Source organism: Carassius auratus, chromosome 8, assembly GCF_003368295.1.
Source record: "Carassius auratus strain Wakin chromosome 8, ASM336829v1, whole genome shotgun sequence".
Lineage (NCBI taxonomy): Eukaryota > Metazoa > Chordata > Actinopteri > Cypriniformes > Cyprinidae > Carassius > Carassius auratus.
Window position 1 is genome coordinate 20551851 of NC_039250.1, and position 16419 is coordinate 20568269.

At 37.4% G+C, this 16419-nt stretch overlaps 1 protein-coding gene across 2 annotated transcripts; it reads left to right on the plus strand.

Moving 5' to 3' along the window:
* Positions 1-3941: 3941 nt before the first annotated feature.
* On the plus strand, positions 3942-16224 carry LOC113107547 (tyrosine-protein phosphatase non-receptor type 1-like). 2 transcript variants are annotated; one of them, XM_026270141.1, is made up of 10 exons: positions 3942-4030; positions 4149-4242; positions 4701-4791; positions 5202-5302; positions 10896-10994; positions 11162-11299; positions 11567-11776; positions 12835-12996; positions 13640-13815; positions 13895-16224. In XM_026270141.1, the coding sequence occupies exons 2-10, from the start codon at positions 4186-4188 to the stop codon at positions 14160-14162; spliced, it is 1302 nt and encodes a 433-aa protein (XP_026125926.1). In that variant the 5' UTR covers positions 3942-4030; positions 4149-4185; the 3' UTR covers positions 14163-16224. The 2 variants fall into 2 exon arrangements, with proteins under 2 accessions (XP_026125926.1, XP_026125927.1); XM_026270142.1 differs by lacking the exon at positions 3942-4030 and adding an exon at positions 4042-4066 and having other exon boundaries at positions 13895-14162.
* Positions 16225-16419: the final 195 nt, after the last annotated feature.

The window sequence follows — 16419 nt, forward strand, 5'->3', positions numbered from 1 at the left end:
CAGTGGTTTCATGTCTGTCTCCCTGCTGTAGAAAGTTATTACAAAAAGAAGTTTATTTTGGACATGCAATTCCCTTTTTTACCAGTAGGGGTAAAAAGAAAGGTTGTGAAAAATGTCCACTCTCCCCCTCTATTGATTGACACATGGTTTCGTGTCTATGTCTCCCCTGCTGTAGAAAGTTATTACAAAAAGATGTTTATTTTGGACATGCAATTCCCTAATAAGCCACTTGGGCGTAAAATGAAAGGTTGTGAAAAATGTCCACTCTCCCCCTCTATTGATTGACACTGGTTTCGTGTCTATGTCTCCCTGCTGTAGAAAGTTATTAACAAAAATGAAGGTTCATTTTGGACATACAATTCCCTTTTCTACCAGTAGGAGTAAAATTCAGGGATGTGAAAAATGTCCACTCTCTCCCTCTAATGATTGACACTGGTTTCATGTACCTGTCTTACTGCTGTAGAAAGTTATTACAAAAAGAATGTTAATTTGGACATGCAATTCCCTTTTTTACCAGTAGGGGTAATAAAAAAGGTTGTGAAAAATGTCCACTGTCCCCCTCTATTGATTGACAGTGGTTTCATGTCTCTGTCTCCTGCTGTAGAAAGTTATTACAAAAAGAAGTTTATTTTGGACATGCAATTCCCTTTTTTTACCAGTAGGGGTAAAAAGAAAGGTTGTGAAAAATGTCCACTCTCCCCCTCTATTGATTGACACTGGTTTCATGTCTCTGTCTCCCTGCTGTAGAAAGTTATTACAAAAAGAATGTTAATTTTGGACATGCAATTCCCTTTCTACCAGTAGGGTAAAATGAAAGTTGTGAAAAATGTCCACTCTCCCTCTATTGATTGACACTGGTTCATGTCTCTGTCTCCCTGCTGTAGAAAGTTATTACAAAAAGAAGGTTAATTTTGGACATGCAATTCCCTTTTCTACCAGTAGGGGTAAAAAAAAAGGTTGTGAAAAATGTCCACTCTCCCCTCTATTGATTGACACTGGTTTCATGTCTCTGTCTCCCTGCTGTAGAAAGTTATTACAAAAAGAAGTTAATTTTGGACATGCAATTCCACTAATCAGTCACTGGAGTAAAATGAAAGGTTTGGAAAAATGTCCACTCTCTCCCTCTATGACTGACCACTGGTTTCATGTCTCATGTCTCCCTGCTGTAGAAGTTATTACAAAAATAAGGTTAATTTTTGGACATGCCAATTACTTAATAAGCCACTTGGGATAAAATGAAAGTTGAGAAAAATGTCCACTGTCCCCCTCTATTGATTGACACTGGTTTCATGTCTCTGTCTCCCTGCTGTAGAAAGTATTACAAAAAGAATGTTAATTTTAGACATGCAATTCCCTTTTTACCAGTAGGGGTAAAAGAAAGGTTGTGAAAATGTCCACTCTCCCCCTCTATTGATTGGACCAGTGGTTTCATGTCTCTGTCTCCCTGCTGTAGAAAGTTATTACAAAAATAAGGTTAATTTTGGACATGCAGTTCCCTATAAGCCACTTGGGGTAAAACGAAAGGTTGTGAAAAATGTCCACTCTCCCCCTCTATTGATTGACAGTGGTTTCATGTCTCTGTCTCTCTGCTGTAGAAATTATTACAAAAAGAATGTTAATTTTGGACATGTAATTCCCCTTTTTTACCAGTAGGGGTAAAAATAAAGGTTGTGAAAAATGTCCACTGTCCCGCTCTATTGATTGACAGTGGTTTCATGTCTCTGTCTCCCTGCTGTAGAAAGTTATTACAAAAGAAGGTTCATTTTGGGACATGCAATTCCCCCTTTTTTACCAGTAGGGGTAAAATTTCAGGGTTGTGAAAAATGTCCACTCTCTCCTTCTACTGATTGACACTGGTTTCATGTATCTGTCTCACTGCTGTAGAAAGTTATTACAAAAAGAAGGTTTATTTTGGACATGCAATTCCCTTATCGCCACTTGGGGTAAATGAAAGGATGTGAAAAATGTCCACTGTCCGCCACTATTGATTGACACTCGTTTCAAGTCCTGTTTCACTGCTGTAGAAAGTTATTACAAAAAGAAGGTTAAATTTGGACATGCAATTCCCTTATCAGCCACTTGGGGTAAAATGAAAGGATGTGAAAAATATCCACTCTCTCCCTCTATTGATTGACACTGGTTTCATCTCTCTATCTTCCTTCTGTAGAAAGTTATTACAAAAAGAAGGTTAATTTTGGACATGCAATTCCCTTTTCTACCAGTAGTGGTAAAAAGAAAGGTTGTTAAAAATGTCCACTGTCCCCCACTATTGATTGACACTGGTTTCATGTCTATATGCCCTTTTTCTAAAAAGCTATTACAAAAACACCTACTGAGCTATAGCAAAAAACGAAGAAAGTTTGCACTTTCCCCACGGTCCCTAACTGAAGGCTCTGCTGAGAGCGTTCTCTCCCGGCTTTTGCACATTGCTACGGCTTGCATGGGCCGTGCTTATTATATCGAGGGAAAATATAGAAAAAGAAGGATGTGAAACATGTTCAGCTTTGCCCTTTTGGCGTTCACACTGCTTAGATTTTTTTAGGGCAATTCGTTTTGGAGTTATTGGCGTTTACCGCTGAATGTGTCACGAATATCGAAAACAAAACCAACTTGACCCCGCTGGGCTGTGACTGTGAGCTGCGGACGTGCGGCCAGGTGCTGGACGGTCGTTAAACTCGGCCCTGGACGAATCCATACTATCCAGCCCACAAATTCACATGTTGAATGTTTTGTGCTGTGTTATAGTGTCTTCAACTGGAGTAAATAAATAAAGAAAGAAAGCAGGACAAAAAAAAAAAACCTACTGCAGTGGTTCTCAAACGGTTCTCAAACTTTTTATACCAAGTACCACCTCAGAAAATATTTGGATCTCCTAGTAATGACTAACATTAAAATACAGTAGTGTAGTTAGCCTGACTTTTCAGCTACAGCTCTGCACAGTTGTAGAACGAGACAGTTTTATTCCTAATAAGAGTATTTATTGTTGTCAGCCATTTTAGCATTGTACATACACAGTTTGAACATTAACACTGCACTGTGCTTACAAAAAGGTAAATAAAAACATAAATAATGATTCGATTAAAATGTATTTTATCTAAAAGTTAAATAAAAACTGTGCCGTACTTATATGTAAAAGAAAAAAAAAACTTTACTCAAAGATTTAAGTAAAATGTATACCCCCGGTTTCACAGACAAGCTTTAAGCCTAGTCCCAGAATGAGCAGGGTAAGCCTGAGCTATTTTAACTGAAAGAAACTTGTACTGATGTGAATATGTCAGTGTCGTTGTTTTGTATCAAGATGCACACCAGGAATGTTTTGTCTTAGACATGTTTAAAAAAACTAAACTAAACTAAACTAAAACTAAAATATCCTCATTGAACTATGGCCTAATACTGGTTTAGAATAAGTAATGTCTGTCATGTTTTTTTCTTTTTGTCTGTGAAACCAGGTCATTTTGTTTCAACATGAATTTATATTTAATTTAGTGATTCCTCTACATATCGCTAGATGAAGCCCAGGTACCTGTTTTTTAGAACAACTGTGTTATAACATTTGTATTATTTTATATCGAAATACAAGATGCATTATGCCCTCAAAACACAAAAATAATAAATATTTTCAAAGTGCAAGTTAGCCAAAATTCACAAGTAGATGTACAAAATATCACAATTAATTTTTTTAATTCTGCTGACGAAGATATAACGTTATTATTTGTTTCCACTCTTAAAACTGCAAAGTAAAAAAAGAGCCATTTTACTTCATACACGTTTCTAAACCTCAATACACACATGCGTATTGTGTAAACACCTCGAACTACAAAAAACTACAATGCCCAGAATAAGAACTGTTACGCTCCGTGATATGATTGGCCAAAGGGGTTGACACGCCCCACTACGTTGCGCTGATTGGCCTCAACCAGGAGTTAATGGCCACTCACGGAATTCCATTGGTCAATGTGAGGAAAGAGGGGTGTGATCACTACAGACAGCAGAGAGCCGTGCTACGGGAGGAGCGAGCGGCGTGTTTCCGGTAAGAACGACACAACAGTACCATTAGAGACATTCTGTAATAAAATTAAAACAGACTTTAAAAGTCAGTTTTATTTCATGTGATTCGACATCGACTTTAAAACCAATTGTATTGTCAGGGGGTCATCTATCGAGCGACGCGGAACACACGCGGCCATGGAAACCGAGTTTCGGGAAATCGATGAGCTCGGGAACTGGAACGCCGTTTACCAGGTAACGTTAAAGGACTGATTCTTCTCCATACTTTATAATAATGTTCTAAATATTCATAACGATCCGAAAGAAGTTTGTTTTGTCTTTTTGATGTGATGTTTATTTTTTTTTTTTAAATTCCGCTGCTTCTTCCCTAACTCGCAGAATTAATGATATAACAATTTACATAGAGATGACCTGAATTCGTCATTTGTAAACAGTGACCAATATAGAGATGAGTGGGATGAGTTCATCTTTTATGAGAGAGAATCTACTATTAGTTAGTTTGACACTTTTATCTACTAATCTGGCTCACTTGCAGTTTTTAATGAGTGATGGATTAATGGCATCATTATCTGGATGCTCGTGGTCCCCATAACTGTGTGCCTTATAGTTTCCCCCAGCAAACCATTTACCACACATTTGTTTCACTTACAGTAAGAAGCATTTTCATCTCATAGACTTATGTTTTACCGTAGGAGATTAAGCAGCAGTCCAGTGACCTACCATGCAAGATCGCCAAACTTCCAGAAAACAGAAGTCGTAATCGCTACAGAGACGTCAGTCCATGTAAGTGTGCTGCTTCCCCTCTTCGACACAGTCAGTGACACCTAACGGAAGGGGCCTGTTATCAGCGAGCTGTTAAAGTCATTTCACACTGAAGATGTCATGTCTTTTTTTTCTCTCCCTTTTTTAACTCTTCCGTCACAAAGACTTTAAAGAGCTGTTGTGGTTTCCTCTCTCTCTGAGTCTTTTTCTTTTTCCACAACAACCTGAAAAGGTCCTCAGCTCACAAAACACCACATTAAATGAATGATACTGTGCTTTATTTGATTCAGTTGAGCGTTTTCATCAGGGACATGTTTTTTTCTCTTGTGGGGAACTGAGAACAGGACCTGAAAAAGAGTCGTTCCACCACTGCACTTGCAAAGCATCATGGGTGATGCGCCTCACAGCTTAATCGCTCTCTCTTTTCACAGTTGACCACAGCCGTATTCGTCTACAGATCGGCAGTAATGACTACATCAATGCAAGCCTGATCTCAGTGGAAGAAGCTCAGAGAAACTACATACTAACTCAGGTGACCCACTGACACTTTAACCCCAGATATGCATCTTCTGAATCTGATGTTTTATCTGCACCTGCACACCACCTGACACATCTGAGGATGATACGGACACAATAAAGGAACTGAAGAGTTCACTGGCATGGTAGTTGGAGCATATATCCTGGGAAAAAAAATCTCTTGTCAAGTTTTCCTGAAATATTTAAGCCTCTTCACATCAACAAAATGTTTGGTGCAATTTTTGCATGTGTTCTGTCTGTCATATAAAATGGTAGACAAGCTGCATGAAAACGTTAAATCAATCTCTGACAGTACGTGGCGCTTTTAGAAAAGAGCTAATCTTAATGGTTAGTTTTCTTTGCAGTGCAATAGATAAAAGATAAGAACTCTTCTGTTAAAAAAAAAAAAAACCCTGTCACATAAATGGTATGCAAATGTTTGTGCCTGTCTTAACAGATGCATTCACAGTTGTTTATTCTGATAAAAATGTTTATATCATGCTGAATTTTCACAACAAATATTTGTCTTGCTATCTAGCCATTTATTTTCATCTGACGTGACTTAGAACAGAGATTTCAAACCAGGTAAACCTGAACATGGGAGACTTCTTTATTAATTTCCTTGAGGCCATCACTGAAATTCACGGGGCTCACAACAAAAGTTTTATTATAAAACGGATAATTCCGATCCTTGATTCTGATTGGCTGAGCTGGGTTCTAAGCTGTTGTGAATGACTCTACAAACATAAGATGCGTCCCAAATACTTATGCCCAAATACTTATGCACTATTCTATGATGTTTTGTAGTATAAATAGTGAGAGTGGTGTCCACACAGAAAATTCCTAAAAGAAAAAGTGCACTTTAAAAACCCAAATAATGTGCTTAACCGAGAAAATGAAGTGTGGAATGTTGGACACTTCATGCACTCAACTGTTGCAGCTTTAATTATCTAATGAAGGTGTAGGGGCTATCAGACTCATTTTATAAATGACAAAATAACCTTATATAATTCATACATTACATGGTGGAGTACATAATGTATAGTGCATCATTTGGGAAGCTATACACCTTTGTTTTACAACTGTGTGTTTTGCTTGGCAACCACTTTGTTGCAACCACAACCATTTCTGAGGAGGAACTATTGTTTGGCAGAAAAATAATGTTTTTATTAATATCGTTACACTTTATTTGTTTTGTTATATTTTGTGAAACTAGGGTTGCAGGATAAATCGCATGTGATAATTAATGCTTTTCTCAAAAAACCAAGTACTAGGGCTGGGCAAAATTGTAATTTTTCGAACAATCGTTTTTTTTTAAAATGTCGATTAGATATCGATTCTCGAAAGCAGTGATTCGATCTTTTCCGGTATTTATTTCAGCACACATTTAAAACAATGTCTGATTAAAGGCTGGTTCACACGGGACGATTTTAAAATTGTCGACCGATTTTCCAAACCTGAGAGACCCCACACACGGCGATTTAAAAAATCACGCGTCTAACAGTTTTGGTCGTTCAGTGTGTGGTGTCACACACGAACCGATTGACTCCTGAGCATTCCCAGGTAAGACGGGAAATCTCGCAAAATCCCTCGAGATCAAACGTGACTTCAGAGTAAACAATCATGGCGGACGAAGAGGATGCAGTGGCCATAGTTTGTGCTTTGTTTTTAACTGAAAAAAACATAAGAAAAACAAGAAAAGGCGATGGTCAAAGAGGTGGACACAACGCGAGCATGGACTATACTTGCTACATCATGATATGGAGGAAAGTTGTTGTTTTATCTCATAGAAATGTTGTTACGTACTACACAGATTAATAACCGTTGAAATAAACGTTCATATATTCGTTTCCATGTACTCTGGTGGACTGCAGTTGTGGATGTAGTTATGCCCATTGACTTATTTGTATTTGTTATATTTGTTATATTATATACGCCGGCTGTTTTGTTTCCCGGTACTTCCTCACCACCTCTTCACCTCGCTTTCTGATTGGCTACATGCCACAGTCCATTGGCTGCGTGATTGTTTGTCCTCGGGGGACACCACACACGAGAAGAAATCAGGGCAAATAAATCCAACATGTTGGATATCCCCGATTTGAGATCGGAGCGGTCCCGACATTCTTCCGAGCAGAGGAGAGCAGTCTTAACACACCACACACGGCAGGAATATTTGATCAGATTATTTAACGATAATTGGAGCATCATAAGGTTGTCGGAAGGGGTTAACCGACGCTAAAATCGGCCTAATTATCCTGCCGTGTGAACCAGCCTTAACTTGAGTCTTATAGTTACTCTTCTCCACTAGATGTCACCCTTATTTACCTTGCACGATGTTACAACGGAAAGCCTGTTATTCCTTCAGCACTTATCATGGCGGAGATACTGTTGGTGAGAACCATGAACAAAGCCATACGTGTGATTCACAATACCCATGCAATAGTACCGTATTTTCCGGACTATAAGTCGCACTTTTTTTCATAGTTTGGCTGGTCCTGCGACTTAAAGTCAGGTGTGACTTATTTATCAAAATTAATTTGACATGAACCAAGAGAAATGAATCGAGAAAACATTACCGTGTACAGGTGCGAGAGGGCGCTTTATGCTGCGCAGTGCTCCTGTAGCCTACACTGAAATCATAGAGTGCCCTCTCACGGCTGTAGACGGTAATGTTTTCTCTTGGTTCTTGGTTCTAAATAAATGCGACTTATAGTCCAGTGCGACTTATAGTCCAAAAAATACGGTAATACAATAAATCTGTGGAACCATGTGTTATCACGCATAAGGCGCCATGATATCCGCTATCAGTGAATGAATGGCGGGGGGCACTGTTTTGTTTACTTATGTTCGACTTTTGTTTTTCAGCCTCTGTCATCTCACTATGATGATATGAATAAATATCATCTCCAGCTGCTCTGAGAGTCACATCATTAGCATTTTACTGTTTTATTTGAGAAAACTAATCTCAAACACACAGCAGCTGCAAGTTTTTCACGGCACCCTGTCAAAATAAAAGTTAAGTTTAACATTTAAACATTTAAACTACTATTTATGCTACTATTTAGCAGTTTTTAAATTAAGTTTTAAGAATAAATATTAATAAATCTATAAATTTAATAAACGTTTGTTTTCTGTTGTGGAGTGCTTTGTTTGGCAAAAAATAAAACGGTTTAGTTATAATTTGATTCTGATAAATTAAATTAATGTTTTATGCCTTCATCTGAAATTAAGAACATTTTATAGGGCCATATCATTGTTTAAAAAAGGACCCTATACAAAAAAAGGTTTAAAATACAGGCCTATGGTTCTTAATTATTATTATTTTTTTAATTAATTCACGATTTGTAAACTGATGTTTACTCGAATTTATTAAAACTATATTCACTGAATATAATGAAAAAAAAAAAAAAGAATTGAATCGAGAGATGGAGAATCTATATCAAATCAGGACATCTGAATTTATACCCAGCCCTACCAAGTATGCAAGGTTCAGACTTGTGTCCTCTGTAGTTTCGGACTTTGCAAGTTTTACTCAGGAGTGTGAACTCCCGGGGACGGTAGGATGCAAGTCCATTAATCCTGCAAGTGAAACAGCAGTGTACTTGATAACATCAGTCAGCTCGCCTTGGCTACTCCGGTTATCTTCACTGTAGGCATTTACAATACGACCAAATATGATATCAAACACCACTGCTTCATATCGTTTTCATTTAAACATATTAATAGCTGAAAAAAATTAGTTCCAGAAACACTCTTAAAACTAAATTTACATAGCACAATAATTTTAAAAACAAGGTGGGTTTTCTCCTCCGACATTAATGCTCGATTGTTGGTGCAAATTACATTCTGGGATACCTGGTTGTCTCATTTTTGCACGTCACCTCTGGATGCATCCTCGATAAAAGGGGCAGAGCAAGTACATATCCGGGGATTTAAACTTTACTTGGCTAAATGGGAACTTTAAATTGGAACAGTACTTGGATGATGACTGATGACATTTCACAAGGACACAAGTACAGACAAGAACGCTTATTAAGAAATGGCCATTGTTTGTTGGAAGAATATGTTTTTTATTTATATCATTACATTTTATTATTTCCTCTGTTTCATTATGTAAAACCTTACTACATATATGGAATAACGATTTTATAAAAGCAATAAGCTCTGTGAAGGGGCTTCGCTTCATGCTTAACAATGCCCCTTAGCTGTTAATTCACTGTAAACCACGGCTCCACAGGGCTTATTGCTTTTAATTGATTGGCCACATAAAAATTGAAACAAAACAAAATTAAATGCTTTTCATTATTTGTGTCACATTAGCTCTGTCAGACAAAGTATATCAAACCAAGCACTTTGTATCAAACTAAATGCAGTTATAAAATAACAGATTTTAACTGCTTTACAGTTTAAAGGTGAACCACTGCAAAAACGGTAATCTTACTTATATTAGTGCTAAATGATCCATTAATATATGAGTTATTAGTTAATAATTCTGGTTTGTTTCAGGTGGGACTTTGGGTATACATAAGACAAAAAGGTTAGCTACTCTAAAACAATGTTAGGTTAAGCAAGTAATGGGGAAACTTCCTGTTTCTTCCCCATCCTGGTTTTAACATTTGTTTTGACATTTGTATTACGCATTTATTAGGTCGCCAACACCCAAGTCGACGTCACACACTGATATATACTGTGTTGACGTTCCATTTGGACACTCTTGGCATCTGCAAGAGAGATTTTCCTTTCATTTGTCTGGAGAGGACACTGGGAAATGTTGTGAAATCTTGAGTTGCGTCAGCACGACGTTTCTTTATTGTACAGATGAATTAGTGCACTGATGCTCTTAGACGGCAGCAGACTCGTCTCAACCTGTCAGCCTTGTTCAGTCAGAGCACTGTCAGCTATAGCCACAAACACACAAAACACACACACACACACATTCTCACCCGCACTATCATGTACATCACGCCTGCTCTAATGTGTGATTTACTACGCAGACTAATGATAAAGGTCATAGAGTGCAGGAGTTTCCACTCTGAGTCTAATTAAAAATACCAAATTAATTTAATAGAATGTAAAAATGTATTTGTATATACTGTAGATGATTTTATATGTTGTGTATGATTTAGTGAGATTTGAATTTAATCAAAATTAGCAAGGATGCATTAAATTGATCAAAACGACAGTAAAGGCTTTTATAATGTTACAAATGTTTTCTGTTTCAAATAAATGCTGTTCTTTTGAACGTTCCATTCAAATAATCCTGAAAAAAGTATCATGGGTTCCACAAAATTCTTTTATGATAATAAATGTTTCTTGACACTTAAGACTAGAGCAATGGCTGCTGAAAATTCAGCTTTGCCATCGGATAAATAAATAGACATTTTAAATGTATTAAAATACAAGGCAGTTATTTTTAATTGTAGCAATATTTAATATATATATATATGTGTGTGTGTATATATATATATATATATATATATATATATATATATATATATTACTCTTATAAACCCTGTTGCAGGACAAATTAATTTTATGCATGTGTTTAAGATGTATTATTAATACAGTATAATGCATGTTCTTGTTTAAATGCTTGTGTGTCTTTTTAGGGTCCGTTACCAAACACCTGTGGTCATTTCTGGGAGATGGTGTGGGAGCAGCGCTGCCGAGGGGTTGTGATGCTGAATCGTGTGATAGAGAAAGGCTCGGTGAGAGAAACACACACAGTACCTGTATCTGCCACATGGATACACAGACTCAATATGAATACCTGTCTGCAATGCTTCTAGCATGCATATGGAGTGTGAACATGGGTTGTGTGTGTGAGTTTTTTTTTGTGTGGATATAATGAAGAAGTGTGTGTGTGTATGTACAGATAAAGTGTGCTCAGTATTGGCCTCAGCGAGAGGAGGGGGAGGCTGTTTTTGAAGACACAAATTTCAGACTTACTCTGATCTCAGAGGATGTGAAATCGTACTATACAGTACGACAGCTGGAGCTGGAAAATCTGTCGGTGAGACACTTGAACTTCCTTTCATCTCTTCCAGTCCATCTTTGAGCTTTTATATGGTCCTCCTTTAGTCACTTTCTTCCACTTAGCTAAAAATCTTTCTTTTTTTTAAACAAAATATGATGCATGTTCTTAATGTGTTGTTCAGAACTTCTTTCTGGACAGGTTTGATGACTTCACTCAACAGTTTCAGGATATTGCAGATGCCAGAGGTTTATTTCTAACAAGCATGTGCTTGTGGTGATTAATGCTTGTCACTTCTGTTTAAAGACACAGGAAACACGGGAGATTCTTCATTTCCACTACACCACATGGCCAGATTTTGGCGTGCCAGAGTCGCCTGCATCTTTTCTCAACTTCCTTTTGAAAGTGCGTGAGTCAGGCTGTCTGAGTCTAGAGCACGGTCCTGTCGTGGTCCATTGCAGCGCTGGTATTGGCCGCTCTGGGACGTTCTGCCTTGTAGACACCTGCCTCCTTCTGGTGAGAGGACTGACCGCTTGTATGTAATGCCAGATCTGCCGGACAAGAGTGCTGGTTAATATTTAATCTTTTTAAATAATGGAGCATGTACAACAGCATATATTGGGTTATATTATTAAATTTCAAGAATCATGACATTTATATATTCATACAATTTCATGATTATTGGTACCACAGCACTCTTTTATTTCAAAAATAAAATATAGTCTATTGTTCAAAAGATTGGGGTCAGTAAGATGGTTTTCTTTAAAATAGATACTTTTATTAATCAAATATGTGTTAATTTGATCAAATGTGACAGACATGCTACAAAAATGGCATCAAACAAATGCTGTTCTTTTGACCTCCGTATTCATCAAAGAATCTTGAAAATCACGATTTCCACAAAAAAAGATATTAAGAAGTGTTTCTAACATTAATGATATAATGGATATGAATTGAGCAGCACATCATCATATTAGAAATATGACTGATAAAAATTGTCTTTCCTTTTTATTTATTCCTTCTCTTTCTAGCTTGTTCACATTTGAACAATGCCTAAAACTTGGTATTACAAGCACTTCCTGTGTCTGTTGGCGTCTTTATGAAGAATCGCTTTATGTATCCCTCGTTTGTAAGTCGCTTTGGATAAAATTGTCTGCAAAATGACTAAATGAAAAGAAAAAAAAAAGTAAATTTAGAATGGTTTCTTATAAGATCATGTGATACCAAAGACTGGAATAAAGGTTAATAAAAAGGAATAAACTACATTTTTAAATACAGTAGTCAACATTTGAAGTGGATCAAAAAAGTTGTCCTAAGACAAGAACACATTATGGTTTTAGGACAACTTTAATGAAAGGTTTTGATCCCATTCAAATATTGTCAATATTGTATATTAAAATAGAAAACAGTTGTAATTTATGAGATTAATCTGAATCAAAGCATCACTGGATGTCAGGATTTCTCATGTGTACTTCACCAGCACAGGCAGATTTGGTCAAACCCCCCCCACCCACACAAACACACACTCACACACACACACACATCCTCTAAACAAATGCTATGTGTGTTCTCAGATGTCTCAGAGGAAGGATCCAACGTCAGTGCGCATCCAGGAGGTCTTGCTGGAAATGCGGCGATACCGCATGGGTCTGATCCAGACAGCTGACCAGCTGCGTTTCTCTTACCTCGCTGTCATAGAGGGTGCCAAGTACATAATGGGAGACACGTCTGTACAGGTAAGGAAAGACATGTTAAAGAACCAATTATTGGATGCTTTGCTGAGGTATAATAGGATGTAAAGCTGAGCATAATGATGGTGTTAAACATTTGGGGTTGGTGAGGTTTTCTTAATATGAAAAGTTTCTTAAAAACGCTCACCAATGCTGCATTTATTTGATCAAATACACAGTAAAATAGTAATATTAAGAAATATAAATATTTAGTCATCTTTCTTGTCACTATAAATACTTTAAAATTAAATGCATAAATAAAAGTATAAATTTCTTTCAGGAAATAAAAATTTGACCCCAAACATTTGAAGGGTAGTGCATGAGTATAAATATCAACTAATAGTCATTGCTATATAATTTGAGCTATTCTTTTTATATATATATATGATTTTTATTTTGAATCATTATAATTAAGTTTTAAAAACAATCATAGATTATTTTATTTTTGGAAAAATACTATTACCTCTAAATTGTAATTTATTATATAAAACATTTTTGTATTGAATTTCTAGCAAATATATCCTCATGATATACCTCACTGTCATATAAAAAAAAAACTCCTGCTGTGATAATAATTTTTTTTGTTCATTCCACCCACCTTTAGTATGCTGTATTGATCAGTGACATGTTTGTGTTCATGTGTGAGTAGGAGTCATGGAAGGAGTTATCAAATGAGGAGGATCTCCCCCCTCAATTAACTCCTCCTCCTCCCAGACCAAGGCCTCGAGTAGACCCACCCAATGGCAAAGGCGAACTGGTGAACTCTGACACCACCCTCTTCTTCAGTGAGATAATAAAAAACAGCGCAGAAATCTGTGCGAACAGGTCAATTTCTCAATATCGCTCTCTTTCTAGTAGTACCCATCCAGCAGCCACATGTAAACATTTTGTTGTGCTTCTACAGTGCGCCCCAGACATTCACAGACGGGTCAGAGCTTCGCAAACGGGCAGCCGGTGAGGTCGGAGCGTCTGCGTTGTTAAGAGAACCCGATGACCCAATTGTCGCAAGAGAAGCCCCTCCCAAACCTGCACGGTCTCCGCCCAAGACTCCCACGGAGGAGGCGACTCCTGTTGCTGCCGATGGAGCGTGGAGCCCCCTGCTGACCAGTGTGTTTATGTGCACGGTACTGGCTGTAGGTGCTTATGCCTGTTACCGCACCTATTTCCACTGATGCCCTCTTTTTTTTCCATCCTTCTCTTTTTCTATCCCTCCATGTGCTGGCTATTGTCGGGAAAAGAAAAAGAGAGACACACACAGACACTGATAGTTTCTCAGCTGGACCTGTGTCTCTCAGCTGGGCCCGTCTCACTCTTTCTGAATGTCTTTGGGAAAGAGTTTCAGCGACTTTTTTTTTGCCAAAATGCTGTCGCCTCTCTCTAAACACACACTCTTACACACAATCTAATAAATGTGTGTCCGTTTAAAACCTCAGGGCCTCACAATTCAGGTGTTGCAACCCCAACGTTAAACAGGTAAAACACAGGTAAAAGAAAATCCAAAAGACTCTGTTGTTGTTGCAGTAAGTAAGGGAACTTTTTGTGTGTGTGTGTGTGTGTGTGTGTGTGTGTTTGTGTATCTCAATCATTTTTTCTGTTCGATTTTTAAGTCTCAGACGGAGCTGCACAGGAGGTGAGCTCCTCTTATACATGCTGAAAACACAAATCTGCTGTACCTGATTGAAAACCTGTTTGTATTTGTGTGTCTTGGAGAAAAGGGAGATCATGAGTAGTCCGGGATGTCTGATACCATCAAGTGCTCTGTCACAGCAGAAAACATCCCAAATGCTTTTACTTTTCATTCTTTTTTCTGGCCTCAGCTTTTGTTTATACCCCAAAGATGACACTGGCACTTTGTCTGTGAGGGGAAACAAAGATCAAGTGACTGATGCACCGGCCTCTCATTCATTCATTCATTCATTCATTCATTCATTCATTCATTCATTCGTTCGTACCCTTTGTCAGATCAGACCATTTAAAATGCTGGAGCTGGATGCCACATTCAGAACAAACTTCAGTTGGTTCTCTATGGGCCCTGCTACGGCCATTTAGTTTATCTAGAACTCACATTTCATTTTTTAATTAAACTGAAATACTAAAACCACTTCAAATCAACCAAGCATTCTTACTAGACCTCATGGATTTTTGTTTCCAAATTTTCATGCATTTCACTTAATGCCAGCTCTGGAAATCAAGGTAAAGCAAGTTAACCTGACTGATTGATTGTTACAACAAAAATGTGGCAGCAGGTGGCAGTATTAAGTACAATGATTTTTCACTTGTGATTGCCCTTTTAGAGGACGGTGACTCATGAGACAGGGTTTGAATTATATATATATATTTTTTTTTTTCTGTTGCAATACAGATACATTCATGCTTCTGGCCCTTGTCACATGTCCTTAATGGTGTGCGTTGAGCGCAGGAGGTCAGACTTTACCAAAAAATATAAAAAACAAAACACCAGCACTGAATGAATGCAAAGAGAGAAACGACCAGTGACAGTGCGCTGTCTTTGTGTTTTATTGTTTTACTATATTATTGTCATAATAATTATTATCGAGAGAGATTTAACAGCAGACGGGCATATAAATTTCTTTGAATCAAACCACGCTGCAGAACTGTTACTTTTGAACAATGTGTGAACAAGTCTAATGCAGTAACCTCAAAACAAATGAAGCCTCGTGTATTGAGGCCTGAAATGCTTTTAATTGTGACTCGGCTTTGTGTGGTGACTCTTTGACTGCTGCTTGACCAGTCCAGAATGGCAATTTTTGGGTCGCTAGGAGTTTTTTTTTCCTTCCCAGCTTGTAGAGGTTCAATGTTTCACACACTGAAGCTGTTGAGGTTTGGTTTGGTTCTGTTTAACAGAGGGCCACCATTCATCGTAGTGACTCTGAATCCGGTCCCTTTGCTGGACCACAGAATGTAAAGTTTCTTGCCGGCTTTATTTACACACGCATATATAGAGAGAAATGTATCTGTGTCATTGTTTGTCTTTTTTCAGTTATCTTTGGACTGGTAGACATCAGACTTCCTCGGCCTTTGTATATGAGGCTTAAGAATTTATTTCCCCCTCCCAGCATCCCGTTGAGTCCTTTTTAATGTTGATTCATTGTGTTTTTGTTTTTTTGTAAGAAAAGCATATGCTTTGTTCCAGTTGGATGTATTGACATTTGAAATTGTATTTTTTTGGACAGAATACAAAGCAGTGGTAATAAACATAAATTCTTAAATCTATTTTTTTTTTTTTTTTTTGAGTTTGTTTGATGTTATTCCATCATGTGATGATGAGAGAAGTTTTTCAGATTTGTATAAAATCTCATATTGAAAACTTTAATATGAATGTAAGCTCTGTCTGAGTGTTATAATTGTAAAGGTAATCTAAATCATAGATTACAGACTCAAAAATCTTTGATGTATGGTGGAGTTTGA

Coding starts and splice junctions, on each gene's coding strand:
- LOC113107547 (XM_026270141.1), top strand. CDS start 4,186: ATGGAAACCGAGTTTCGGGAAATCGATGAGCTCGGGAACTGGAACGCC. Junction 5,303..10,895: donor GAAACTACATACTAACTCAG/GTGACCCACTGA, acceptor GTGTCTTTTTAG/GGTCCGTTACCAAACACCTG. Junction 11,300..11,566: donor TGGAGCTGGAAAATCTGTCG/GTGAGACACTTG, acceptor TTCTGTTTAAAG/ACACAGGAAACACGGGAGAT.